A 26,527-nucleotide genomic window follows, 5' to 3' on the forward strand; every position below is an offset into this window, starting at 1 on the left:
GCGTCGGGCTCTGTGCTGATGGCTCAGAGCCTGGAGCCTGCTTCCGATTCTATGTCTCTCCCTCTCTCTACCCCTCCCCTGCTCACGCTCTGTGTCTCTCTGTCTCTCAATAATAAACGTTAAAAATAATTGAAAAAAAATAAAAATAATTTCATGATACAATATTGAGTTGTATTTGATATAAAATTAACAACGTAGACAGTATGGTTTAGGCCTAAGCAAAAGAGTCGTTTTTTCCTATTGGTCTCAGCCTGGAACTCACTGTTTCATTATAGTGGTCTTTCGATTGCTTAGATTTCCCCTAATCCCCAGCCTGTCTTGCATCATCTCTGTTAGTCCAGTCCCCCAGTTTGCTCAGAGTAAATGTTACATGTGGCTGAAAGAGCATGAACTTGTGGTTCAAAGGGTATCCGGGGACTACGTTCTTCTCTGCCATTCACAAACTGAGCTTTTTCATTTCAGCTTTTTCACAGTTTTCAAAATCTTTCAGCTTTTTCACAATTTCATACACTAGGGGAGCTTTAGTTGAATACGAAATAGAAACAATCAGGAAGTATGGGGATAACATTACTTCACAGGACTATTGTGAGTGGAAAAAAAGGCCTGAGGCATGCCTTCTGATTGTAAAATGTGCGTTGTAAACGGTTGTTGACAGTAACTACAGCAATAATAATAAACAGGCATCAGATTGGCACTTGGGACCTCTCAGGTGAATCAGTCCCGATTTATGCATTTCTGGAGAAGTGGTTCTGATTCATCATTAAACTGGTTTTAAACATTTCCTTTGGAAAGTGGGTTCTTCCAGGGCGCCTGGGTGGCACAGCCAGTTGAGCGTCCAACTCCTGTCTTTGGCTCAGGTCATGTTCCCAGGGTTGTGGGATTGAGTCCCGCGTCGGGCTCCCTGCTGAGCCTGAAGCCTGCTTGGGATTGATTCTCTCTCTCTCCCTGTGCCCCTCTCTCCCCCACTTGCACTCTCTCTCTCTCTCTCTCTCTCTCAAATAAAGAAAACAAAACATTTAAGTGGGTTCTTCTACTAGAATCCACGAGATGGGAGAATAAGGAATGCATCTTGCTGGAACATCAGAGAATATCAGAGAACAAGAAGCAATTTCTTCCATGTTCGTAAGACTGAGGCCCCTTTGTGTCACCCACCCCTACCTTTCTGAAAAATCGGTAGGGCTGAAGTAAAACTGGTTATTCCAGTAGGTAATTTATGTCATGCGGTCAATTCACTTATGGATTTAATCGCGGAAAAAAAAAAAAGAAAGAAAGAAAAAGAAAAAGAAAAACCGTATCAAGCACCAAGAGTGGGTGATCCTAGAAAGCAGAGTAACGCCAAAATCAAGCGCAGTTGGGTCAGTGCCTTGGGAGACTCACGGCTCAGCTCGCCAGGAGATGCGCAGGATTCCCCTTGACCCTTTCCTCCAAGTGACAACCTCAGGCTTGCCTTCCAGGGCAACCGTGCTTTGGACTAGGGACCTTCTCTGGCAGGTTGGGAGAAGGTACCTTCTTCAGTCTTCACCAAGAGCTTCCCATCGGAGCACCTGTGGGTGCTCATCATGGTCTCTCTGAGCATCTTCCCTGAGCTCTGAGGGCAAGGAGCCAGGTGAGCTCCACAAGCATGTACGTTCTCTTGCTTTTATCTTATTCACAACTTCCTATTCGCCTTTTTTTTTGAGACATCGTTTCAAATATACGTGGCAATCTGAAAAGACTCATAGTCACAGTCCCCAAATCCAAGCCTTGTTAGTTCTGATCCAGCATTTTATCCCACAGTGAAACCCACCCAGCTCCTCAAGGTGCCACAGTTAATACAGAATCCCCAGAGAAGGGACCATTGTCCAGTGTCCATGGACATCGGTGGCCTCTCAAGCCGTGCTCTAGAGTATCGATTGAATCGATTGCACGTTTTAGAAAGTCTCTTCTTCATTTTGAAGCCAGAAACCGTTCCCAGACGGGAATCCTTAGGTCGCTTTCATGGTGTTCCTCTGACTTCCCCTCAAAGTGCTCCCTCCCTTTAATGGAACTCTGATTGATTAGTAATTATCCTCAGACCCAAAAAGAAGAAAAACACTTACCTTCGCCATTAAACCAGTATTTTAAGCCCTAGACTACAAGGCTACTTGAAGAAGTTTCTGTCCCTTCCTCCCTTTCAAATAATTCCACAGAGTTTCACAAGGATAAATAATTAGCCACGTGGCAGTCAGACAGCATCAGGTTTGGCCCCACATTCTCAGAGCAGAGAGCCTGGGTTTGACTCTGCTGCTTAATTTTTAACTTCATTTTCAAGTCCCCACTGATAAAATGAGTGTCTCGAAAGGTGACATCATGTTTTTCTGCTCAGAACTGTGCAGGCAACCAAAAAAAGTCAACAAGCATTTTTCCTGAAAGGAAGGGGCCATGGTGTGGAGGAAACAGCAAAGCTCTTAGGATCGGAGAAATGACGTCAACCCCACCTTCACTTCCTGGTGTTTTCTGTGGCCTTGGACAAGTCACCCGCCTTCTGTGAATTGGTTTCTACATCAGTAAAGCAAGATTCTAATACTGAACTCGTGGGGGGTTTGCACAAATTAAATGAAATATTTATGCTGACCGATAGTAGGTCCTCAATAAACGAGACGTTCCCAGGGGTTCTGGTAAGTCAGCTAGACTTTCCTTAAGCTTTGGGTGCCCACATTCTAATAAATGTGGACGTTGGCTACTCCGATATCTACTCATGAAGCGACCCTGTGTTGGGGAACGTCATCAAAAACGTGTGACCACCGGCTGACCCATGAGCTAGACCTGGGCTCTCAGAGCCTCCTCGCCCTCTCCTCTGTCCTAGGAAGGTGGGTCCCGCTTGTCCTGCCTGCTTCCAGAGCCTGCTCCAAGGACATGGCCTTGAGATGGTGATGTGGTGTTGAGAACACCCAGTTGGGGCCTCGTTATAAACTTCGAAGATTTGGAGGTGGGTGCAGAGATCCGTTCATTTTGCTGCCACCCACGACAAGTGTCGCATGCACATTTCCTTTGCTATTATTAAAACCCGTCACCTACCAACCTGGAGAGGCCTGCCTCTTTCTTCAGTCTCTCCCTGCCCTCTGAGTCCAGGAGCCAGTTTCCGATTACGCTTGGGATGTCCCCAAGAGCGGTGCAAACCAATACCATGAACCCTTCCTTCCTGCTTCTTCTCTGAACCTTTTGTACTCCAGGCTCTGCTCGACTCCTGATTCTTGGATTGTGTCTCAGTTGTGAGTCGTAGTTTTTGGTCTGTGGTTGCTACCGGATACTTCCAGTTTGACTCTTGGCCCTTAGAAATGAAGTGAGGGCCCGCCCTCTCTCGCTTCATTAGCTTCAAACTGCCGTGGCTGAGTTTCCTCTCAGGTCTGACTCCCCAGACTCCCCCAGAGAGCCAACTGGAGTCAGCCCCTTAGTTTAACTCCTTGGTTCCTTTGTATTGGTTCCCTGTTGCTGCTGTAACAAATTAACACAAACTTCGTGACTTAAGACAACACGTATTTATTCTCCCAGTTCCGGAGGTCAAAAGTCTAAAATGGGTTTCACTGGACCAAAAACCAAGGGGTCTCGCAGGGCACATTCTCCCTGGAGGCTTTAGGGGAGAATCCATTTCCTTACCTTTTCCAGCTTCTAGAAGTCACCAGCTTTCCTTGGCTCACAGCCCCTTCCTGCATCTTTAAAGGCAGCAGCAAAACATCTTTAGATCTTTCTCTCGAAGCCTGACCCTCCTGCCTCCCTCTTTATAAGGACGATTGCAATCATAGTGGACTCACTTGAAAACCCCAGGACAGTCTTCCCACCTCAAAATCCTTAACTTAATCACGTATGTCATGTGCGCTTTGCCACGCGAAATCACATATTGACAGGCTCCGGGGATTAGGATGTGAAAGTCTTTAAGTGGCATTATTGAGTCTGCTTTTAAGACATGGAGGGGAAGCCAAGAGAATTGAGATAATAGTTCCTTTCTTCCTTTAATGAAAATCCTGGTTCTTGACTTATTGCAAAGTCATCAGGTACCTGATAAGCCAAAAAAATGGTTAAGAAGAAGACAAATTAGGGCTTTTTTTTTTTGCTTAGTCTGCCCAGAAGAAGAAAAATTTCTTTTTTTTTTAATGTTTATTTTTGAGAGAGAGAGAAAGACAGAGCATGAGCGGCAAAGGGGCAGAGAGAGAGGGAGACACAGAATCCGAAGCAGGCTCCGGGCTCTGAGCTGTCAGCACAAAGCCCGATGCAGGGCTTGAACTCACGAACTGCGAGATCATGACCTGAGCCGAAGTCAGATGCTCAACCGACTGAGTCACCCAGGCGCCCCTAAGGTCTGATAATTTCTAATTTGCTCAAAGGCACAGCATGACTTAGCAGTAACCCTCGCAGAGGAAGTAGCCAAGAGCGGATTCCCCAAAATAGGAGTAAATATACGAAGGAAAAATGGCCCACAGTCCAATGCCACAAGTAAGGTTCAAACTGTATTCTTCAAACTGCATATTTTGTTTAAACAGTGTAATCCTATAGTGGAGTTTTGCAAACTCTCCGAAGGGATCCGTGTATTTTGAAAACTGCTGTATTCACAGCTCTTGGCATAGTCTTTGGCCTATAGTATGTGTTCATTAAACATTAATTTATTACATGGATGAATTCTTGAGTCACGCTCACCATCAGGAGTCAGGATTTCTGTATACTAATAGAGTATATTCTCTATAGTAATCGAGCAGAAAAGATCAGAGGCCCTTAGAAAGTTAGGCCTCTCTGGCCTGGTATTAACAGCTGTTTCCATTCAGAGCAGTTTAATTCACACTCTTTCTTTCTTTTTCTTTTTATTTTCTTTTTTTTTCTTCTTGGAGAATTTATTCTGTTCCAGATGTGGCGCTTGCTTCTGAGAACACCAGTTTGTTTAAGACCTGACCCGTGACTGTACACAGTTCGGAGTCCGCTGAGTGAGACGACTCCCAGACAGTCAGCTGGGATGACAAGTCTTGAAAACAAATAATACACGCGTGCACGGGGACACCAGGAAGGGCAGATCAGGACCCCACCTTATCTGCTTCCAGGAGGAGGCATGGCTATAGTCAGTCTTCACAGGTGGTGTGGGTGAGTCAGTGACCAAGGGCAAGGACCTTCCAGAAAGAGCAAAGGCACAGAGGCGCAGCGTGGACGATCGCAATTGTTCAACACCACCAGGGATTACGGTGCAAAGCAGGAAGGGGATTTGGAAACTGGCCGCAAACACGGGAAAGATTTTTTTCTGTTCATCAGTTGCTTTCCCCGGTAGTAGAAATAACCAGCCAGGAATGGAGATAGAAAGTTTTTAAGGTTTTCTAGCCACAAAAACTGCAAGATTTTTAAGAATCACTCGAACGAGAAACGTGTGGCTCAAAGGAAGAAAACAATAACATTTTATTAAGGACATAAAACACAACCTGACTAGGTAGAACTATGGACTACATTGTTGGGTGGGAGCACTTAATATCATAAAAGTGTTGATCCTCTCGGAATTTACAAACACATTCAGTGAAAATGCAACTCAAAAAAAGAAAGCCAGAGGGGCAAACTGGAAATAACCTAAGAGTTCATCAATGGGAGACTGACCGAACAGATTGCAAGACATCTTTATATTTAAAAACTGAGCAACACTTTAAAAGAATGAGTGGTATCTGTACCATTTGACTTGGATGCTTTTTATTTTTTTCTTTAATATTTATTTAAAAAATTTTTTTTCAATGTTTATTTATTTTTGAGAGACAGAGAAACAGTGTGAGTAGGGAAGGGGCAGAGAGAGGGAGACACAGAATTCAAAGCAGGCTCCAGGCTCTGAGCTGTCTGCCCAGAGCCCAATGCGAGGCTTGAACCCATGAACCATGAGATCATGACCTGGGCCAAAGTCGGATGCCCAACTGACTGAGCCACCCGGCACCCCTATATTTATTTATTTTTGAAGGAGAGAGAGAGAGAGAGAGAGAGACACAAAATGCGAGCGGGAGAGGGGCAGAGAGAGAGGGAGACACAGAATCTGAAGCAGGCTCCAGGCTCCGAGCTGTCAGCACAGAGCCTGACTCAGGGCTTGAACCCACGAACTGTGACATCATGACCTGAGCCAAAGTCGGACGCTTAACCGACTGAGCCACCCAGGAGCCCCTGACTTGGATGCTTTTTATAATGTTGTATAATTTAAGCGAGTAAAACAGATGCATATTACATAGAAAGGGACCCCATATTTTTCTAAATATTTACCCAAGCAAACAGGATATCAATATATCTTTGTATGAGAGTCTGTGAGTCAGACCTGGCTGTTAACTTTGGTTATCTGGTTTGGGTAACTAATGAGACGGTTAAAACAAAACAAACAAACACACAAACAAAAAACTATAAAACTAAACCAAAAGGTGACAACAGAAAATGAGCGTTTATAACCTATGCCTGTGGAATTATGCATGTGTGTACGTGTGTGAATACACATAAGCATGTATTTGTCTATGTGTGTATACGCATGTCCAGACGTATATGTCTACGTGTACAGGTATACACACACGTATATGTTGAGAGAGAGCTAGAGAGTCAGAAACAGCAAAATATCTAAGATAAGTGGCTCTGTGGGGAGAAATAAGTCTGACCTTCTCACTTAGGTTTTTTTTATATTGTATAAAGTTTTGTACAAAGAGCGTTTGTTTATTTATTCCGGAATCAGAAAAAGAAAAAGCCCATTTTGATTTTAGAGAAATAGCACCCAGATCACACACTCCACGTCAGGGACTGATAGGACTTTTGGGTCAGAAGTCAGCAAGACTGGGTCACAGCGGCCTTTATGTAACACTCAGGAGCGTGAACTTCACCTTGCAGCCCCTGTGGGAGACAGCTAAGCACAGCAGTGTACTGAGGCCACAGGGAAAACACGGAACGTTTTTCTGAAGTGCCAGTTTTATGCAATAATTTGGGGAACATGTTTTTATTTGTTTTAAACAAATTGAGTCACTTGTAAAACTTGCGTGAATTCTGAAAGGAAAACTATGGACTTGGGGCACCTGGGTGGCTCAGTCGGTTCAGCGTCTGACTTCGGCTCAGGTCGTGATCTCTCTGTCTGTGGGTCCGAGCCCCGCATCGGGCTCTGTGCTGACAGCTCGGAGCCTGGAGCCTGCTTCGGATTCTGTGACTCCCTCCCTCTCTGCCCCTCCCCTGCTCATGCTCTGTCTCTCTCTTGCTCTCTCAAAAAGAAATAAATGTTGAAAAAAGAAAGAAAGGAAGGAAGAGAAAGAAAGAAAGAGAAAGAGAGAAAAGAAAGAAAGAAAGAGAAAGAAAGAGAAAGAAAGAGAAAGAAAGAAAGAAAAAATATAGACTTGAAAAAAGAATTCCTCCAGGCTTTCTTGTGTTACACACCCAGATTCACTCTGTGGTTAGCTATCTTCTAGTGGAAAAAATTAAAAGTGGGAAGCAAAACGTTTTAAGCAAGTGTGGGGTGTGATCAGGTTTATACTTCTAGGAAGTTTAGCCTGGTGGTTATGCCTGATGGATGAGAATGAAAAGTAACTGAAAAGTACTACTAGGTAAGAAGCTCAAGGTGGGAGTCACAGAATGAAACCGACTTTGCTTTCCAAGAGGGAGACAGAGGGTGGCAGAGAAGGGCTCAACCACAGGAGGAGCTTCCCGAATCATTCCACATGACTTCTCTAAGTGAACGTCCTAGAACTTGAAATCTGGCTGCAGTGGGGCACCTGGGTGGCTCAGTCAATTGCGCATCTGACTCCGGCTCGGGTCATGATCTCGGGGTTCCTGAGTTGGAGCCCCACATCGGGCTCACTGCTGTCAGCGTAGAACCCGCTTCGGATCCTCTCTCCACCTCTCTCCCTGCCCCTCCCCGACTTGTGGTCTCCATCAAAGATATATAAAACATTAAAAAAAAAAATCTGGCTGCAAAATGACACTGCGCACCAACAGCAGCTTTTGCTAGAATTTTAAGAGAAAGAGAGACCCTTAAAAGCTACCATGGAAAGCTCGCGTATTGTCTATGGAAGGAGCAACTTCTTATGCAAACAGCAGATAGGACAATGGAGAAACACAACAATAAAGTCGAATGCAGCAAAGGACTGGCATAAATCACCTCTGTTTGTCCTGCTCCGACTCGCGGTGTACTTGTGATTTGAGAAACCAGTGTCCTTGATTCCAAAAACTTCTCGCCTAGTACCTTCAAACACTTCTGCTCTGATCAACCGACCTATTACGGGTATACAGAAACTCTCGCCTATCCTTGACCTTGAACTGCATTTTCCTATACTGTACACGTTCCTCTTCGTCTTTCTGGTCTGTTCTGCATTCTGAGCTAACTCCTCAAAATGTTCTTCCAGTGCCCTAAGGCGGCACGTCCGAAATTTCACGGGCATATGCGTTACCTTGATGAGGAATTTGTGAAAACTGACGAAATGTTTGCAAGTGTCGAGTCTCTCAGTGGGTCTGGGGTGGGCCTGAGGTTTTGTATTTCTGTGAAGCTTCCAGAATGATGCTGATCCTGGTGCTGTCGGCCTGTTGCTCCTTTGTGTGGAGCTGCTCTTATGCGCTCTCCCACTAAATTTGTCTGTAATTCATTCCAGGGACAACAGGTAGTCTAGGATTTATTTCAGCAATAAGTCGTCTTCTTTCGAGTCCTGTATTTTTTCTAGTATTTCTCAAGTTTTGAAGCAGTGGATTTTTCTTATTGCACTTTGACCTATTTCAGTTTCATGATTTCCTCGTGTTTTTAAGCAGAAGTTAATGTTGCGTTTGTTTCGAGTATCCTAAACATAGTTATCTTCGTCTGGCTTTAAAATTATTTGCATCTAGGGGCGCCTGGGTGGCTCAGTCGGTTGAGCGTCCGACTTCGGCTCACGGTCTCACGGTCCGTGAGTTCAAGCCCTGTGTTGGGCTGTGTGCTGACAGCTCGGAGCCCGGAGCCTGCTTCGGATTCTGTGTCTCCCTCTCTCTCTGCCCCTGTCCCACTCATGCTCTGTCTCTGTCTCTCAAAAAAATGAATAAATGTTAAAAAAAAATTCAAAATTATTTGCATCTAGAGGAATGTCACATGCCATTTGTTGAGTCTGATCAGCGTCTTTTAGCTTCATGTAACTTCATGAATTTTGACATTTTGGTGTGCAACCCAAATTTCATTGTTTTCACTTGTCTGTCTCTGACTCTCTCTCCTCTTCCTTGTGTGTTTTCCTCAGGTCTTACCCTACACCGTCGGGGCCTTTTTCTGTGTGGCCTTCACCTGCATCTTAAGGGTCTCATTCTAGAACCATGCCACGTCTTACCCTAGCATCCCAGGGCTCCTGCCCTGTGATCGTATTCTGGCCATCGTAAATCTGGTCTCTGATCCTGTAGGCAGCTTGGCTGACATACTAGCCGTCAACCACAGCCTGTATTCGCCTGCCTACCTCCCCAGGACTCCATCTTGCCGAGCCCTGGACGTATCAGGCCACAGCTCGGTCCACAGCCCGCTTCACACTGTGACGGACTCTGAGATGCCTCCGCGATCCCGGTCTCCTCGTGTCCACGTCTGTGCTCACGTCCTTAAGTACGGATGTGACCTGTGATTTGCTTCTAACCAATGGAGTATGGCAAAGGTGATGGGATGTCACCTCACAATCGTATCGCAGTAAGCCTCTGTCTGATTAACAGGTTTGCATTCTCTGTCTCTCCCTCGCTGGCTCCGAGGAAGCACGGGGCTGTATGAGGGAAACCCCCATCTGGGAAGAAACTGCAAGCAGCCTCTGCCAGGGAATGTAAACTTTCCCTTCTGCAGCTGTAAGGAACTGGATTTTGCTAATAATCTGCGCTGGAAGTGGCTACTTCCCCAGTCATGCTTTTGATGAGACCTCAGATTCGGTCAGCTTCTAGACTGCCGTCAGGTGAGATCCGGAAGCAAAGAACCCACCTAGGCCATGCCTCAGCTTCTGATTCACAGATGCCGGGTAAAAATAAATATGCTTTGCTTTAAGCCCATAGGGCAGTTTTGAAAAGCGCTAACGTTTGGATCATCGGAGCCTCGGAAGTACAGGAGAAATAGCACGGAGCGGAAAACAAAATATTTGAACCAATATTGGCTGAAAACATCTCAAATACAGGAAAGGCATGAATGTACAAGGTGCAAGGTCATCGGAAAACTCCCAACAGGATAAAACCGAAAAAAGAAATCCATGCCCAGACACAGGCTGGTCTGGAAGATCTCTTGCAGAAAGAGAAGAACAAAAATAAACAAGCAAGCAAAAGAAACAGATAAACAAGCCATCACAACACAAAGCCATTGGGATAGAGAGAGGTGTAGACCAGACCGGGGGAGTGATAATGAAAGTTGATGTTTAGAGGAGTGTGTGTGTGAGAGACAGAGACAGAGACAGAGACAGAGAGACAGAGCCCTAGCCCAGAAGGAAGAACCAAGCAGCCTGTCTCCTCCTTAGGATCCCTTCATCTTTCTTGTAGCCTAGAAGGCACAGAGTCCCTGCTGAGCCTGGCCTCTGGTGATGTGGGTCAAAGGTCAAGGGGACTTGTGGTTTTTAAAAACTTTTTATTTTGAAATAATTTCAAACTTAGAGAAAGATTGCAAGATGAATACAAAGAATCCTCCTATACCCTTTACCTAGATTCACCAATTGTTAATATCAGGCCACATTTGCTTTGTCTCCATCCAATACATCCAGTTAGAGATCTGTGTCTCTCTCTCTATATATAATTGCACGGCGATGAGTTCTTAAAGAGTACAGGCTAGGTGTTTTGTAGATGGGTTGAACTTTTAAACCTCACCGCCAAGTGCCCTTGGGGTCCAAAGATGTCTTGGCAACAGAGTTGAAAACAGGTGGAAGGTCATAGGAGCCGGAGAAATGGATGAGCAAGCCAGGCGTATTCATTTTCCACCTTCCCCAGCACCTCGGCTCAGTGGTGGTTGTGAATTTTCCCCCCATGTAAACATCCCGTAAAGGAAATATGCAGAGAGAGGGGAGGAAGGAGGTATGAGTTCTGCCAGATGTGCCTCACTCTGTCGGTCTCAGATTTAGTTGAGGCCAGTCTTCCTCATGGACTCCATGCTCTTGGTCCTGGGACTTCACTGCATTCACATATGGAATATTCTTAATGACTCTTGACCTTTTCACATGCAGTGTTTCCGTAATTTCTGGCCCCCTTCTTCCCATGGTGAACTTTCACTTCTCCTTCAGACTGTGGCTCAGAGGTTATCAACTCTGCAGAAGGATCCAGATCCTGCCAAAAGCTGCATGCTTCGTCGTTTCTTCTCTTGGCTTCAGCGCTTCTTATTACCTTGTTGTAGCGTGTTGGATATAATCTTTTTTTTTTTTTAATTTTTTTTTTCAACGTTTATTTATTTTTGGGACAGAGAGAGACAGAGCATGAACGGGGGAGGGGCAGAGAGAGAGGGAGACACAGAATCGGAAACAGGCTCCAGGCTCTGAGCCATCAGCCCAGAGCCCGACGCGGGGCTCGAACTCCCGGACCGCGAGATCGTGACCTGGCTGAAGTCGGACGCTTAACCGACTGCGCCACCCAGGCGCCCCGATAATCTTTTTTTTTACATATTTCAGCTTTCTGGAAACTTTTATAGGAAATAAATGATCTCTAATATAAGTGATATCTCCCCAGGGTCCAGGCTACTGTCCGCCACAGACAAGCTGTTCAATAAATGTTTATTGCGTGAAGAAATAAATGCACTAAAAGTGACTGGATACAATTGTCATTGTTGGCCATTTAAAAATCATCCATAAGAACCAGATTAAATTTACAATTGGTTTTTAATATTGATCAAAGGAGTAGTTAGTTCTGCTTTCTTAAAGGCAAAACCATATGGACCTAAGACACCAAAAACGCAAGACTGCCATCTACTGATCAACGTGTAAGCAAAGACACACTGAGATGCAGTGGAAAATACATGTTAGTTTCAATAATGCGCTCCTTACGTAGGTTACAGGAAATGGGAAGGAAAGATGGAAACAAAATTAAGAGATGTTGCTATGATATTTTCCTGGAAAATATTTTCTCCTAATAATTCATGCAAAATATAATGATAATTTTATTTTTTTGTAATCATAATTTTATTTTTTTATGTTTATTCATTTTTGAAAGACAGAGACAGAGCACAAGCAGGGGTGGGGTGGAGAGTGGCGGGGGAGGGGGACACAGAATCCGAAGCGGGCTCCAGGCTCTGAGCTGTCAGCACAGAGCCCGACTCAGGGCCCGAACTCACGAACCGTGAGATCATGACCTGAGCCGAAGTCAGATACTCAACCGACTGAGCCACCCAGGTGCCCCTCTGGCACCCATCTTTTCGTCCCATCTGTTTTTGTTCCCTTTCCTCATTTTTCCTTTCTATTGGACAACTTGAATATTTTTTATGATTCTGTTTTATTTCTTTTTGTGGCTTGTTAACCATAATTCTTTGTTTTGTTATTTTAGTGGTTGCTTTAGAGTGTAGAGTGTACATCATTAAATCACAGGTCGTCTTTTTTAAAAATGTTTTTACTGTTTACTTATTTATTTTGAGAGAGAGAGGGAGAGAGAGAAAGAGAGAGAAAGAGTTCATGCGGGTAAGAGCAGAAGAGGGGCAGAGAGAGACAGAATCCCAAGCAGGCTCTGCACCATCAGCACAGTGCCCAACATGGGGCTTGAATTCATAAACTCCATGATCATGATCTGAGCTCAGATCAAGAGTTGGATGCTTAACCGACTGAGCCCCCGGGGGGCCCCAATCACAGTTTATCTTATAGAATAAGAACGTTAAATAGTATATTTGCATTACCCTTGCCCTGTTAACCTGCCTTCCACATACACACACATGCACATATCGCACAGCACACACACACACACACACAATCCCACTGACACACACCATGTATCACACACCATCGCATGCCCCATAACACGTGTCACACACGCACGCGTACCACACATGCGTGCATACAGACGTATGGCACACAAGACAGGCCCTGTCAGCGCGTTGTTGCTTTGGCCTTGCTGTTATTTGTGTTAGCGGCAGTTTTCGTTTTGGCATCCTCTGAGAGGACCAGCTTGGGAAGAGCTCTGCCTGGGTCCACAGTCACGTCCACGGCGGTGAAAGTCACGGGGATCTGCAAGGACCCGCCATGGGGCCAGGGGTTCAGGACCTCAGCCCTCAGCCCCGTCCGTGTGCCGGTTACTTCGGGGGCAGATACGTCCCGCGCTGGGCGCGGGGCCCGCCACCACCAGACGCGCCATCGGGGCACGAAGAGCCACTGGGTGGCAAATGGGCGGGAGTGTCTGTGAAGGGTCCAGAGGACACAGAGAGACTCCCGTCCGGGAAGGGAAGAGAGGAGCCCGTTTCACGGTTTGGGACCCGCGGGGCCGCGGCTGGGCGAGCTCTGTGTCCCGGAGGGCGTGTCTCCTGCTGCGGAGAAGGGCGGCGTCGGAGTCCCGACCAGCGGCGCGGAGGAGGAAAATGGGACACCGAGCGGGACGGAGACGCAGGGGGCGTGCTTGGCCGACGCCGTGACCCCGAGAGACGCCGCTGCTGTCGCCACCCCTCCCCGCCGCGCCCCTCGCCAGTTACAGAACCGTGCGCGGCCCCAAACCGGCACAAACGTCGGCCCCGAAGGCTGGTGAATCCTAAAGCCGGTGGTGGCAAACGTGGACCGATCTGAGTCAGTCTGGGAACGGACGCTCCGCGGGCTTCCCGAGCTGAGATGCTCCGGTGCTAAGGTCACAAAATAGTTGACGGGGTTATTAATCTGCCCCGCCTTTTTATGGCTGTGACAGAGGTATTCTGTGCTAAGATCCGGGCGATACTCCCCTCCTCCCGGGACCCCCGCGGCCCTCCTCTTCCTCCTCTCGGGACCCCTGCGGTCCTTCTCCTCCTGCTTCCGGGACCCCGCGGACATCCTTTCCCCTCCTCCTCCCCCGGGGACCCCGCGCTGCACTCCTCCTCCTTCCCCTCCTCCTCCTTCCCCTCCTCCTCCTTCCCCTCCTCCTCCTTCCCCTCCTCCTCTCCCTCCTCCTCCTCCTCCTCCTCCTCCTCCTCCTCCCGGGACTCCGCGGCCCTCCTCCTCCTCCACTTCCTCCCGAGACCCCGCGGCCCTCCTCCTCCTCCTCTTCCTCCCAGGACCCCGCGGCCCTCCTCCTCCCCCCCCCCCCCCCCCCGTCCTGGGACTCCGCCGCCCTCTTCTCCCTCTCCCTCCTCCTCCCGGGACTCGGCGGCCCGCTTCCTCCCGGACCTCGCGGGCGCCGCCCCGACCTCCTTCCGGGACCTCCGGGCCCGCCTCCCACAGCAGTTTCGTTTCAGAGCCCGCGGTCGGCGAAGCCCGGCGTCGGGAGGAGGCGGCGGCGGCGGCGGCGGCGGCGGCCCGGGCAGGGCGGGCGTCCGCGGCGGGGGAAGCAGGTGGGACAGGGCGTCGGCGCGGGGGCCGGGGATGCGCGCGCGCGTGTGAGTGGGAGCGAGCGTGCGAGTGAGCGTCGGGGGGGGGGCGCGTGCCGCCGACGCATCGCGCGAACCCTGCACACGGTCGTCACCGCTTTCCGGCTCCCGCCCGTGGTCTCCCCGGTCGGCGGGCGGTGGCGTCGGGGGAGGGGTGGGGGCGGGGGGCGGGCCCGGGGAGGGGAGCGCCTTCCCCCGTGCGGGCGGGCCCCGCGTGTGCCGGCGGAGAGCACCCCATCCCCACCCCTGCCGGGGCGCCGAGGTCCCCAGAGGAATTCCTCGGTGACTACGAGAGACGGCCCCGGCACCTTGAGCGGCATCCCCGTTTTCGGTTGTGTTACCGTCAAAGGAAAGGCCGCTCTCGGGGCGTCCCCGCCGCTCTGCCCCCCGCAGACGCGCGGAAGCGGGAAGTGGGGAACGGAGCGAGGTCCCCAGCCGCGCCGCGGTGGGCGCGGGGTCGCCCCCTCTGCTCCTGGTCACGCCTCCCCGTCCGGTGTCCCCCTCACCCCCCCCCCGTCTGTTTCCCGTCTCCCCCTACACCCCCGCTTCTGCGGAGCCCCTGCGCTCCAGTCACCCCGAGACGCCGGCCCCGGCCTGGAGAAGACACAGCCCGCTCCCTAATTCTGCAGGAGCTCTGCCCCCCACGACAACCCCTCTCCCAGCTCCTTCTAGTTCTTTTCCCTCAGGCTGAGAGGACTCCGGAAAGGACACATCGGTTCTTCTCCTTGTCTTGTTTACTTTCATTATCGGTCCTGGTTGGGGCTCCCTGAGACTCTATTAACCCGCTGTCTTTTGTTCCCTGTGGGACTGAGTGCGGTGGGGTGGGGCGAGGGAGGGGGAGTGGCAGCGGGGTAGGGTAGAGTCACATTGGATGACCTCCAGGGAATCCTTCATAGACCACCCAGTTACCCCGGTGTTCCTACCAGTCCCAAAGAAATAGTTCTGGGAATAGGACTCTGGATGTTTCCTAGAGCAGGAAAGAGTATCACGCTCCCTCCCTGACTTCTCTGTTGCTGCAGGAAACCTTCCTTGTCCTCTGTCAGTGTTTGCTGGAAGGAAACTTTCTGCAGTGACAGAGTGTTGCCTATGTGCTCCTGTGTAGCCACCAGTCACCGCAGCTGTTAAACGACTGAAATGTGGCTGGCCTGCTTGAGAAGCTGAATTTTTAAGTTTTATTTAATTTTCACGAATGTAAACGTAAGCGGCCACGCGTGATAGTCACTCCTGTTTGGCACAACATAGCAACATTTGTTTGAAAAATTCTTAGTGTTTATTTATTCTAAAAAGAAAAAATTTTAATGTTTATTTATTTTTGAGAGAGAGAGAGAGACAGAGTGCATGCTGGGGAGGGGCAGAGAGAGAGGGAGACACAGAATCGGAAGCAGGCTCCAGGCTCCGAGCTGTCAGCACAGAGCCGGACGCGGGGCTCGAACCCATGAACCCTGAGATCATGACCTGGGCCGAAGTCGGACGCCCAACCGACTGAGCCACCCAGGCGCCCCTAACGTTTATTTACTTTTGAGAGACAGAGCGCAAGTGGGACAGAGGCAGAGAGAGAGGGAGACGCAGAATCCCAAGCAGGCTCCGGGCCCTGAGCTGTCAGCACAGAGCCCGCCACGAGGCTCGAACCCATGAACCGTGAGCCGAAGTCGGTTGCTTGACCCACCGAGCCACCCAGGGGCCCCCAACGCAGCTACATTTTACGTATCATCTAAATTCCAATCCGTTTCTTCTCTCGAGAGAGGAGACTCCAAGGCGCGTGGAGGCCAGCGCAGGGCCCCGCGCCGAGGCTCGGGCGACGTGTACTTCCATCCCTGTGGATTTTCATCTCTGCCTCTCGATCCGGTATTGGAGCCTGTCAGGCAGAGCCATGGCCTCCCCCATAGTCACCAAGAAGATGAAGGAGGAAGTCACCTGCGCCATCTGCCTGCTCCTGATGGCGGAGCCCGTGAGCATCAGCTGTGGGCACAGCTACTGCAGACAGTGCATCAACGACTTCCTGAAGAACCTACACCAGGAGGAGCCGTCGCTCAATGTGTTTTCCTGTCCCCACTGCCGGGCTCCGTTTCGGATGGCCAGCGTCCGGCCCAACAAGCACCTGGGAAATCTCATCGAAGCCATCAAGGAGATGGACCAGGAAATGTCGTGTGAGGAACACGGAGAGTTCCTCCACCTGTTCTGCGAAGACGAAGGCCAGCTCATCTGCTGGCGCTGTGAGCGGTCACCGCAGCACAAAGGGCACAACACAGCTGTCATCGAGGACGTATGCCAAGGCTACAAGGTAAGCGCGTGGACCGGAGGGGCTTTGGCGAGTACCGCTCCCATGCTGCCCCCCGGGCCTGAGGTGACGAGGCCTGTAACCCGAGAAAATGACCCTGAACTACAGCTGTCATCACGTCATCAGGTCCTGTCTTTCGTGGTGTGAAAAATGGTTTATTATGGGTCCTCATTGACTCAAGTCCTGACTGTCCATCTTGACCTCCAGTGGGAAGGCCACCCTTTTGTCCCTCTCCATTCTTGCTGTGAGGCGCTTGTCCGTGCTCCAGAACGCAACGCGCTCGAACCCAGCCCTGCGTGGTTTATTGCCTCACCCCGTGTGTGTCATTTTAGCAACCACAGTGGGCGAGACTGTGATACACTCTGCACACACAGGAAACAAAGATGCACCACCTTTCGGGTGTCCTACAGTCTATCTAGTAGGGAAGACACGTCAGCAAAAGAGATTGCTCGGAGTGACCTGGCTTGGGTGGTGGGGGTGGGCACCGAGTGGGAGCGGCGTCTGACGAGCCTTCTGAGAAGTGACTCCTGAAGGACAGGTAACAATTAACTGTAGACAGAGGCCTGGAGAAAAGAGAGGGCAGGGCGTTCCAGAGAGAGGGGACCATATGTGCAGAGGCACAGCGGGGCGTGGGATGGAGGGAAAGGCGGGTGATGGGCTGGGAAAGGAGGGTCTGGGGCTGAGCTGGGGCTTCAGCTCAGAGTCTAAATCCTAGCCCAGAGCAGTACTGGTCACTGGGGGGGGGGGGGGGCTTTTATTTGCAAATCGGAGGATTAGGCTGACTTTGAAAAGGACTTCTGGCCACTGATAAAGTAAAAATAGCAAGGGATAAAATTCAGATTATTCCCATAAGGAGGGGGAAATGGGACAGTTTCAAGCAAGATTTGGGAAGGGGAGCTGAAGGATTTGGAAATTGTTCACGGAGGCTGAGGTGGACGGAGAGGTTTGGGGCAGCGCCTACGTTTCTCACTCCAAAGCAGTAGAGGCAGGCTGGCCTTTGCCACAGGGAGCGAAGGAGGGGCACAGACCTGGCACCTTATTCTCTCTCTGTCCTGCTTAGATTAGAGGAAGATTGTTGTCCCCAGTGTGGTGCTCATGGTTCCCTCCCCCATGAGGTGGAGGTGGGTTTGGAGTAAGATTCCCGGGTCCCCTGGGTAGAAAGGGCAATATCATCTTTTCCTGACAAGCTTCACAGAGCCCTTTCCTGAGAACACTCAAGAATTAATAAGTATACTTACTGGGTTTACAGAAGGCAGGGGCTGACCCTTGTAGTATTAGCCACAGCTAGCAATTTGGGTCAGCTTAAAATTGTTTTCCATGAAAATGTGAGAAACTATTTTGAAAAATAACCCAAAAGCTTGATGTCGATACTAAGTCATTTCAGACTGGCTTCGTGGATTATCACCCTTCAAAAGATACCAGCACTACCCTCCTCCATTAGCTGTCTCCGTGAACTTGAGCTGGCATCCTGGTCTTTCCTTCCCGACTTGGCACAGCACACACAAAGTTCCTTGTGCATCAGACATTCTGCCATTGGTTGTGTTTGGTTCAGCACATTCTTTTATAAAATCTACCTTGAAAAATTTTTTTAATGTTTATTTATTTTTGAGAGAGACAGAGACAGAATGCGAGTGGGGCAGGGGCAGAGAGAGAGGGAGACACAGAATCCGAAGCGGGCTCCAGGCTCTGAGCCGTCAGCACAGAGCCCGACGCGGGGCTCGAACTCACGAACCGTGAGATCATGACCTGAGCGGAAGTCGGGCGCCCAACCGACTGAGCCTCCCAGGCGCCCCAATATCCAGTGTTATTCTAATAGTCTGGGAGGCCTGGGGTTCCTCTTACGTGCCTAAAGAAGAGTTGTCACATTGAATAGACTTTATTCACCCCATTTTCCCTTCAGGAAAGGCTCCAGAATGCCCAGACGAACTTGAAGCAGCTGGAAGAGGAGTGTACGAAACAGAAGGTGCTCGCCAGAAAGCAAATAAGCGAATGGAATGTAAGAATTTGGGTTCATGGATCTCAAGCTATTTTCTACCCTAGAGCAAAGGCGCGGCGGGTGATGGGTAAAACAGGATGATCATTTATTTTCCCTAAACCAGACCAAATAAAACCCGATAAAACCCAGAGAAGAAACCGTTACATGCTTCGATGCCCGTGGCGGTCTACATCTGTGAGAATTTATCTCCAATCCGTTCAACTTTCCAATAGTCATTGGCTGGAATGCCTGTGTAGGTGAGAGCCCTCCTTGCCTACGTTTCAAATTTGAAACACGTCACGGTACCTTCCTGGTTTGAAGGCCAGTCTGGTTCAGAGGCCAGTCTTTGTGAACACTGAGAAAACAGTCACTCCGGATTGACCTCCTTGGCTGACTAGCTGCCCGTGATCAGAGATGCATTCCTGTATGGAAATATTTATGTAATCCATCAACACACGGCCGAACCCCTCAGGCTGGCCGACCGCTTTGCCTCTCTCGGGGGTCTCTTCCGATCTCTGCCCTGCTCCTTTGGGTGCGGATGCTAAACCCACAGAGGACGCTCTCCCTTCCCTCGTTTCTGGGATCTTGGGCCGCGGGGAGGATCTTGATTATAACTAATACGTACAGTGGGGCACCTGGGCGGGGCAGTCGGTTAAGCGTCGGTCTCGTGATTTCAGCTCAGCTCACGGTTTCACGGTCGTGAGATCGAGCCCTGCGTCGGGCTCCGCACTGGTGCATGGAGTCTGCTTGAGATTCTCTCTCTCCCTCTCCCTCTGCCCCTCCCCTGCTTGCGCATTCTGTCTCAAGAAGAAAAAAAAAACAAAAAACACTAATACATACGGAAAACCCACCCAGGACACTTTTAGCATGACATCTCAGTCATCCAAACACTGATTGAATTGGGAAAGCACTGGTGGAAAGTGTAGTTCTGTACCTCCCAAAATGAAAGCCTGGTCCCACAAGATGTGTCATCTGGCTTCTGTCAGTCTACACATAACTATGATAAAATCCTTCCACCCCGACCTCCCCCTGCTGGTAGCACTGACCTTCCCTGCTGGCCTGTTGTCTTAGAGTCACCTCTGCACGATGTTCATCGGGAGCTTTTGCTTCGGGCCACTCCCTCAGGCCCAGAAATACCTCTTTACATCCCAAATAAAAACCGGGGTTTTTTTCCCCCCCTCTGTAAACCTTTAAAGTGTTTGGCTTCAGCCCTGGTTCCATGATCAAATTATCTGGCGCTCCCGCCCCTCCTTCCTCCTGCATTTGGCCGAAGAAGGGAATCGATCGGGTGACTGTATAGAATTGTGACAACTCTCCCACATCTGAGAACAGCCTACAGAGGAAATTTGTGACAGTCATCCAGCTCCAGTGACTCCTGGGAAAAGGATGTCACAGTAGCTGCGAAAACTTTTCTTCTGCGTGTATGTTAAAGTATACGTAACACAGAATTTACTGGTTTAATCCTTCGCAAGCGTACAATTCCATGGCACTAAGTATTTTCTCGCTTTGTGCGACCATCACCACCACCTATCGGTGGGAACCACTGGTGGGAACCCCTCTCCGGAACCTTTTCATCAGCCCAAACTGAAACTCTGTGCCCACTACACGCTCAACTCCCCATTCCTTTCTCCTCTCAGCTCTTGGTAACCACTCTCCCACTTTCTGTCTCTATGAATTTGACGAGTCTATGTACCTCATGTAAGTGGAATCCTACAACATTTGTCCTTTTGTGTCTGGCTTATGTGACTTAGCATCACGCCTTTAAGGTTCACCCGTGTTGTAGCGTGTGTCCGAATTTCGTTCCTCGTCGAGGCTCGGTAGCATTCCGTTGCCTATCCGCCACGTTTCATCGCTTCACCCGCTGACGGGCATTTGGCTTGTTTCCGCCTTCTGAGCTTACTTTCTTGACTCTAGGAGAAGATAGAGAGTCAGAAACAAAAAATCCAGTCTGACTTCAAGAATCTTCAGAGCTTTTTGCATGAAGAGGAGAAGTCTTACCTGTGGAGACTGGAGGAAGAGAACAAGCAGACTCTACAGAGACTCATGGATAACGAGGCCACTCTGAAACAGAAGAGCCAAGAACTCAAGAGTCACATCCTGGAACTAGAGAAGAGATGTCAGAGCTCAGCCCAGAAGTTGCTGCAGGTGGGGCCATGCGCTTGTGGGAAGGCACCCTCGACCTGTTAAGAGAAGAAGGGTGGGGCACCTGGGTGGCTCAGTTGGTTGAGCGTCGGACTTCGGCTCAGGTCATGATCTCACGGTTTGTGGGTTCGTGCCCCGCGTCGGGCTCTGTGCTGACCGCTCAGAGCCTGGAGCCTGCTTCGGATTCTGTGTCTCCTTCTCTGTCTGCCCCTCCTCCGCTCATGCTTTGTCTCACTGTTTCTCAAAAGTAAATAAATGTGTAAAAAAAAGAGAAGAAGGGTGAGGGAGCATGGGAAGATTGGCGAGGCCTGCCTGTCTCACTCAAAAGTGGCACGTTGATGAGGGGAATTTAAAGGAATGTTTAGATACACCTCGGTATCTACAGGGTGGCCTTCACTAGTCTATAGGGTACCTTTATGCGAATCAGAAAACTAGACCCCCACTGGGTGGACGTGGTGGGGTCCTTGGCCGAACAGGATCATGGGGTAACTTTTGCCACCGTCCGCCTCTGTCCCATGTGCACAGAACCCTGACTGTCAAACTGCCTCCTGAAATGCTCCGCCGGGAGACTGGCGGATGTTCAGGTGGGGCAGCCAGCGTGAGTGACAGTTTTCCCTGATTTGTTCATAGAGCCCCCCACGGCCCTTGTGGGGCCTTCTTTCAGCTGAATGAAAGACCCAGCCCAGTAAGGTCAACTGTGCCAGGAACTGTTCGTTCTAGTTTCCGCTAATGGAATTAGAGGTCCTCCCGCTGTAAGTGGGAGACTGTACGTGACCTGCCGTATCACCGTGTGATAACTGCCCCCACCATCTTCGTGGCCCATTTGCAGGGGGCTGTGCGTGGATTCGCCACGAAGGACCCTTTGTGGCAGCTGGTCTTTAATATGGGCTCGCTCTGAAAGGAACGAGGTCAAGGCAAGGAGGAAGTCTTGCCAGCGGGCACGTGGGCAAAGCTTCTGGCCTCTTGCGTCAGCATCCCACAGGCTGTGACTGCAGACCCCACAGCTTCCCACAGATCTCAGCAAGGCAGAGAACAGACTCAGAGGCTGACGAACGTCCTGTCAGGCCGAACATCGCAGGAGGCTGGGGTGGGGATGACTCTATCTAGTGTCCGTCAATATCTGAGGCTGGGGTCACTCTCTTTGCTTCTTTGGAAGGAGCATTTCCGGAGAGCAGCCCGTGTGCCAATCCTCACGAAATACTCAGGTTCTCACACTCCCTTTTTGTCTTTGTTTCTCTGTAGGACGTGAAAGAGACTTTGCGCAGGTAAGTCCTATATGAATGCGGGAGGGGAGGGCCTGGGTAGATCGAGGTGAGTGGAATGTATCACTGAAGAGACCCTTGGCCTCTCCTTGTTCTAGGAGTTCGGCTGTGAAGCTGGAAACACCAGAGGCCCATTCTTTGGAAGTTCATACTGTGTGCAGTGTTTCTGAGCTTTATTTTGATATGAAGAAGATGTTAAGGAGCTATCAAGGTATGTGAAGAATCCCGAAATGCTATGGGTGGGAGGGACCTTATGTGGTAATCACATTCGCCACCTGTCCCCGGGCAGGCTCATAGCCAGAGAGGTCATTTAGTGACGCTTAGTGGTACTTCAGCGGAGACATAGCATATTGGTTATCTGTACAGACCCTTCAGATTCCTGCTCTCCCATATATTAGCTGAGTCATCCCAGGCAAACAACTTCCTCGGTTTCCCCAGCTGAAAAATGAGGATGGGAAGAATTTCCACTTCCTTGGGTTGTTCACGAACCGTAAATATGTCCACGTGTGTACAGTGCTTAGCACAGTGCCTGGGACATAGTGTGTGTGGTTAATGTTTTACTCAACTCTCAGAACGGTGTAAGAAAGATAAGTAAGTATTACGGACTTTGGCTCAAATGACTTTAGGACCGTGGCCCAGGTAACACAGACGGTAAATGCTAGAACCATGATGGAAGGCCAATTTTACCAAGTCCAAAGCCGGAGCTTCTTGCTCTGTTGTTTCTCTCCCTCAGTGCTTTCTGTGTTTCCACTACTCTTACTTATAATTACAAAATTTAAAAAGCTCTGAAAACTGAAAGTGTTTTAAAACTTGTTTGGCCACAAAATCGGAGCTAACCTAAAATGATTTGGCGGCTGTATAATCTCTACCGGCAAACAACTGTAGCAGCTTAAAACACCACACACGTATTATCTCACAGTTTTCGTTGGTCACAAAGCTGGGCACAGCTTAGTTGGTCTTTCGGTTAGGATCTCACAAGGCTGCAAATTAAGGTGTTGGCCAGGCTGGGTTCTCATGGAGACTAGCTAGACTGGGGAAGAATCCCCATCTAAGCTCACTCAGGTTGTTGGCAGAATTCATTGTTTTATGATCGTAGGGCTTTTTGGGAGCTGTTGGCTAGAGACTGCCTCGGCTTCTAGAAGGCACCCCTCAACCTCTTGCACATGGGCCTCTTAACATGGCCGATTTTATTAGTAGCATAGAGTTTATCATTAATTCTCTCAATTTTTAAATTTCTGTATTCATTCCAATTTTGCCTTCTCTCTTATCTTCTCTTTTGGTAAGTCTTTTTAGAGGTATGCTTGTTGTATTGGTCTTTTCGTGAAAGCTACTTTTGGCTTTTCCTTCTCCATTGCATTATTTTCATTTCATTGGTTTATTGTTTATTTGCCTTTTTTTTTTTTAAATATTTTTTTTAACGTTTATTTATTTTTGAGACAGAGAGAGACAAAGCATGAACGGGGGAGGGGCAGAGAGAGAGGGAGACACAGAATCAGAAACAGGCTCCAGGCTCTGAGCCATCAGCCCAGAGCCCGACGCGGGGCTCGAACCCACGGACCGCGAGATCGTGACCTGAGCTGAAGTTGGACGCTTAACCGACTGAGCCACCCAGGCGCCCCTGTTTATTTGCCTTTTTTAAAAAGAAATTCTCTTTGGGTTTCTCTGTTCTTTTTCTAATTTAAGTTGGATAGTTAGCTTCTTAATTTCCAGCTTTTTTCTTTTTCTAAAATAAACACTTAAAGGCTATAAAATTTTCCTGAAAATTCCACCTTAACCCCACTGTATAATTTTTTGTATGTAGCATTCTATTATTGTTCAAGTCCAAATATCATCATATTATGATTTAGCAACATTTACATTTCCTATTATTTAGAATACTTTTTTAACTTAAAATTAAAAAAAAAATTTTTTTAACATTTTAAATTTATTTTTGCGAGACAGAGAGACAGGGCGTGAGCAGGGGAGGGGCAGAGAGAGAGGGAGACACAGAATCGGAAACAGGCTCCAGGCTCTGAGCTGTCGGCACAGAGCCCGACGCGGGGCTCGAACTCACAGACCACGAAATCTTGACCTGAGCCGAAGTCAGACACTTAATCGGCTGAGCCACCCAGGCGCCCCTAGAATATTTTTTATTATCTTTATTTTATCGGTTTCTAACCGGATTGTACTGAGGTCAGAGAGTATGGTCTGTGCAATATAGATTCACTGGAATGTGTTCAGACTTACTTTCTGACTGGTCTTTGCTGCGTACATCTTCTGTCTACACCTGAGAAAAGTGCACAGTCTCCGTTTATTAATTGCCGAGCTTTACATGTATTTATTAGGCTGGGCTTGTTGGGTTGTTCAGATCTTTCATATCTTCCCTTTTTTTGCCCGCCTGATCTATCAGTTATAGGAAACAGAGTGGTAAAATACCGCGTGATGATTGTAGACTTGTCTGTTTCTCCTTGCAATTCTGTCATTTTTGCTGTCCTCGTTAGTTCTGGTCCTTGACTTCTCCGAGTGACTAAGCCGGTGATGATGCAGATGATAGTGTTCCCATTACTACCACTTACTGGGCACTTACCCATATTCCGGGAACCTTACCGAGCGTTAAGCGTACCTAAACTCATTCAGTTCCCCCACAATTCTTTGTGATAGAGATGACAATTTCTAGTTCATATGTAACGAAATTGAGTCCCGGAGAATCACTTGCCTGAGCTCTCGCCACTAGTAAGAGAGGTGCTTGGGTTCCAGCACAGGCTGCTTTAACTTAACTTAAACTGTGCTCTCACAACAAAAAATGTGCCTTTCTTTCTTCCTCTCTTTTTCTTTCTCTCTCCTCCCTCCCTCCCTCCCTCCCTTCCTTCCTTCCTCCCATTTTTCTTCCTTCCTCTCTTCCTCTCTCCCTCCCTCCCTCCCTCCCTCCCTCCTTTCCTTCCTTCCTTCCTTCTTTATTGACTTACTTAGTTACCTTTTTTTTTTTTTTTTCCAGTCAACGTGACTCTGGATCCAGACACAGCCCATCATGAGCTGATTCTGTCTGAAGATCGGAGACAAGTGACTCGTGGATGCTTCCAGGAGAATCTAGGCAATTCCTCTAGGAGATTCACCGTCTTACCCAGTATCCTGGGCTGTGAAGGCTTCACCTCAGGAAGACAGTACTTTGAAGTAGATGTAGGAGAAGGAACTGGCTGGGATTTAGGAGTTTGTTTGGACAATGTGCATAGGGACATTGGCGTGATACAGTGCCCTCAGTCTGGATTCTGGGCCATCAGACTATGTGTAAAGAAAGGCTACGTAGCGCTCACCTCTCCCCTGACCTCCCTTTATCTGAGGGAGCAGCCCCTGGTTGTGGGGGTTTTTCTGGACTGCGACGTCGGGGTTGTGTCCTTTTACAACATGACCGCTGGCTCCCACATCTTTACCTTCCCGAGGGCCTCCTTCTCTGATACTCTCCGGCCCTACTTCCGGGTTTATCAGCATTCTCCTTTGTTCCTGCCTCCCCCAGACAAGTAAGGAAAGTAGCAAAACCTTCTGGTTTAGCTACCGTAGAAAATATCATGGAAATCCCTTGAGGGCAGAAATTTGGTCTGTTCTTTTCGCTGCTCTTGCACTTAGAACTCTGCTGCACTTGGGGCTACTTAATAAACCTGCTTTGAATGAATGGATGGAAACTGCAGAAATCCACCAATGGTCAGCCTGAGCTCGAGGAAAGCAAGAGAACAGCCATGAGCATGCATCGTCTTCTGCAGCCCCTCCGTGGGTTCAGAGCCTGGATTTACAGGAGTCTCTGGGTGACCCACAGGGAGACCCAGGGCTCAGGGGGTCTGCGTTCTCCCGGTTTGTCGGATGCCGTATGAACTCACGGGTGGGGAGTGAGGGAAAGCTGCAGTTGTGTCTGCCGGCCGCAAGGAAGAGCAGGAAAATCAAAATAGCAGTGGCGCTTCTAACCGCTGACCTGGGATTAATCATCTGAGCCCTAGGCCCGGATGATGGGGCGAGTGCGGATGCCCACCAGGCCTAGCGAGCTCTGTCTGGGCAATAGCAAGTGAAGTGTGAAAAGAAGAATGAAACGTGGTCTACGACGAGATGTTCCAAATGGAAAGGGGAGAAAGAATGAAAACGAATTTTCTTGGGGGACTCCGTGCACCGCCTAGAAAGCTGTCTTCCTTCGTCTTATCCCTTCTCTAAAAGTCAATGGTTGCTCTGTTAAGATGCTGTAAGCCCCAGTGCCAGTCACACCTTTGAGTTCTTCGTCTCCGGGTGCTCCCGTGTGTCTAGGGAGAACTCCATTTCTCCTCCACCCTCTCACCCCTACCTACTCTGGCTGCATAGTTCACTTCTCACGACAGGTGCAATGTCCTACTGTTCATTTCAATTCTGACAAGTAACTAAAGTTCAAGCAGACCCGATCGGTTGAGGGCTCAGTCCCGCAAGACTGTCCCCAGCCTCGGAGCCTGCTTGGGGTTTTCTCTCTCCCT

At 49.1% G+C, this 26,527-nt stretch overlaps 1 protein-coding gene across 1 annotated transcript; it reads left to right on the forward strand.

The window, feature by feature from the left end:
• The first annotated feature begins 14,351 nt into the window (after positions 1-14,351).
• TRIM38 (tripartite motif containing 38) lies at positions 14,352-25,710 on the forward strand. The gene is made up of 7 exons (XM_047102625.1): positions 14,352-14,371; positions 16,148-16,688; positions 18,586-18,681; positions 20,575-20,805; positions 22,045-22,067; positions 22,163-22,275; positions 25,039-25,710. Exons 2-7 carry the CDS (start codon positions 16,278-16,280, stop codon positions 25,560-25,562), a joined length of 1,398 nt encoding a protein of 465 aa, XP_046958581.1. The 5' UTR covers positions 14,352-14,371; positions 16,148-16,277; the 3' UTR covers positions 25,563-25,710.
• Positions 25,711-26,527: the final 817 nt, after the last annotated feature.

The sequence above is a fragment of the Lynx rufus genome, unplaced genomic scaffold (assembly GCF_022079265.1).
Source record: "Lynx rufus isolate CCGP_SWC_20201006 ecotype Redwood Valley unplaced genomic scaffold, mLynRuf1.p SCAF_6, whole genome shotgun sequence".
Lineage (NCBI taxonomy): Eukaryota > Metazoa > Chordata > Mammalia > Carnivora > Felidae > Lynx > Lynx rufus.

Bases quoted from the DNA above. Each gene is read 5' to 3' on its own strand.
- TRIM38 (XM_047102625.1), top strand. From the start codon at position 16,278: ATGGCCTCCCCCATAGTCACCAAGAAGATGAAGGAGGAAGTCACCTGC. The intron at 20,806-22,044 runs GTGGGGCCATGC...GTTTCTCTGTAG, and splicing joins CAGCCCAGAAGTTGCTGCAG to GACGTGAAAGAGACTTTGCG. The intron at 22,068-22,162 runs GTAAGTCCTATA...TCCTTGTTCTAG, and splicing joins GTGAAAGAGACTTTGCGCAG to GAGTTCGGCTGTGAAGCTGG.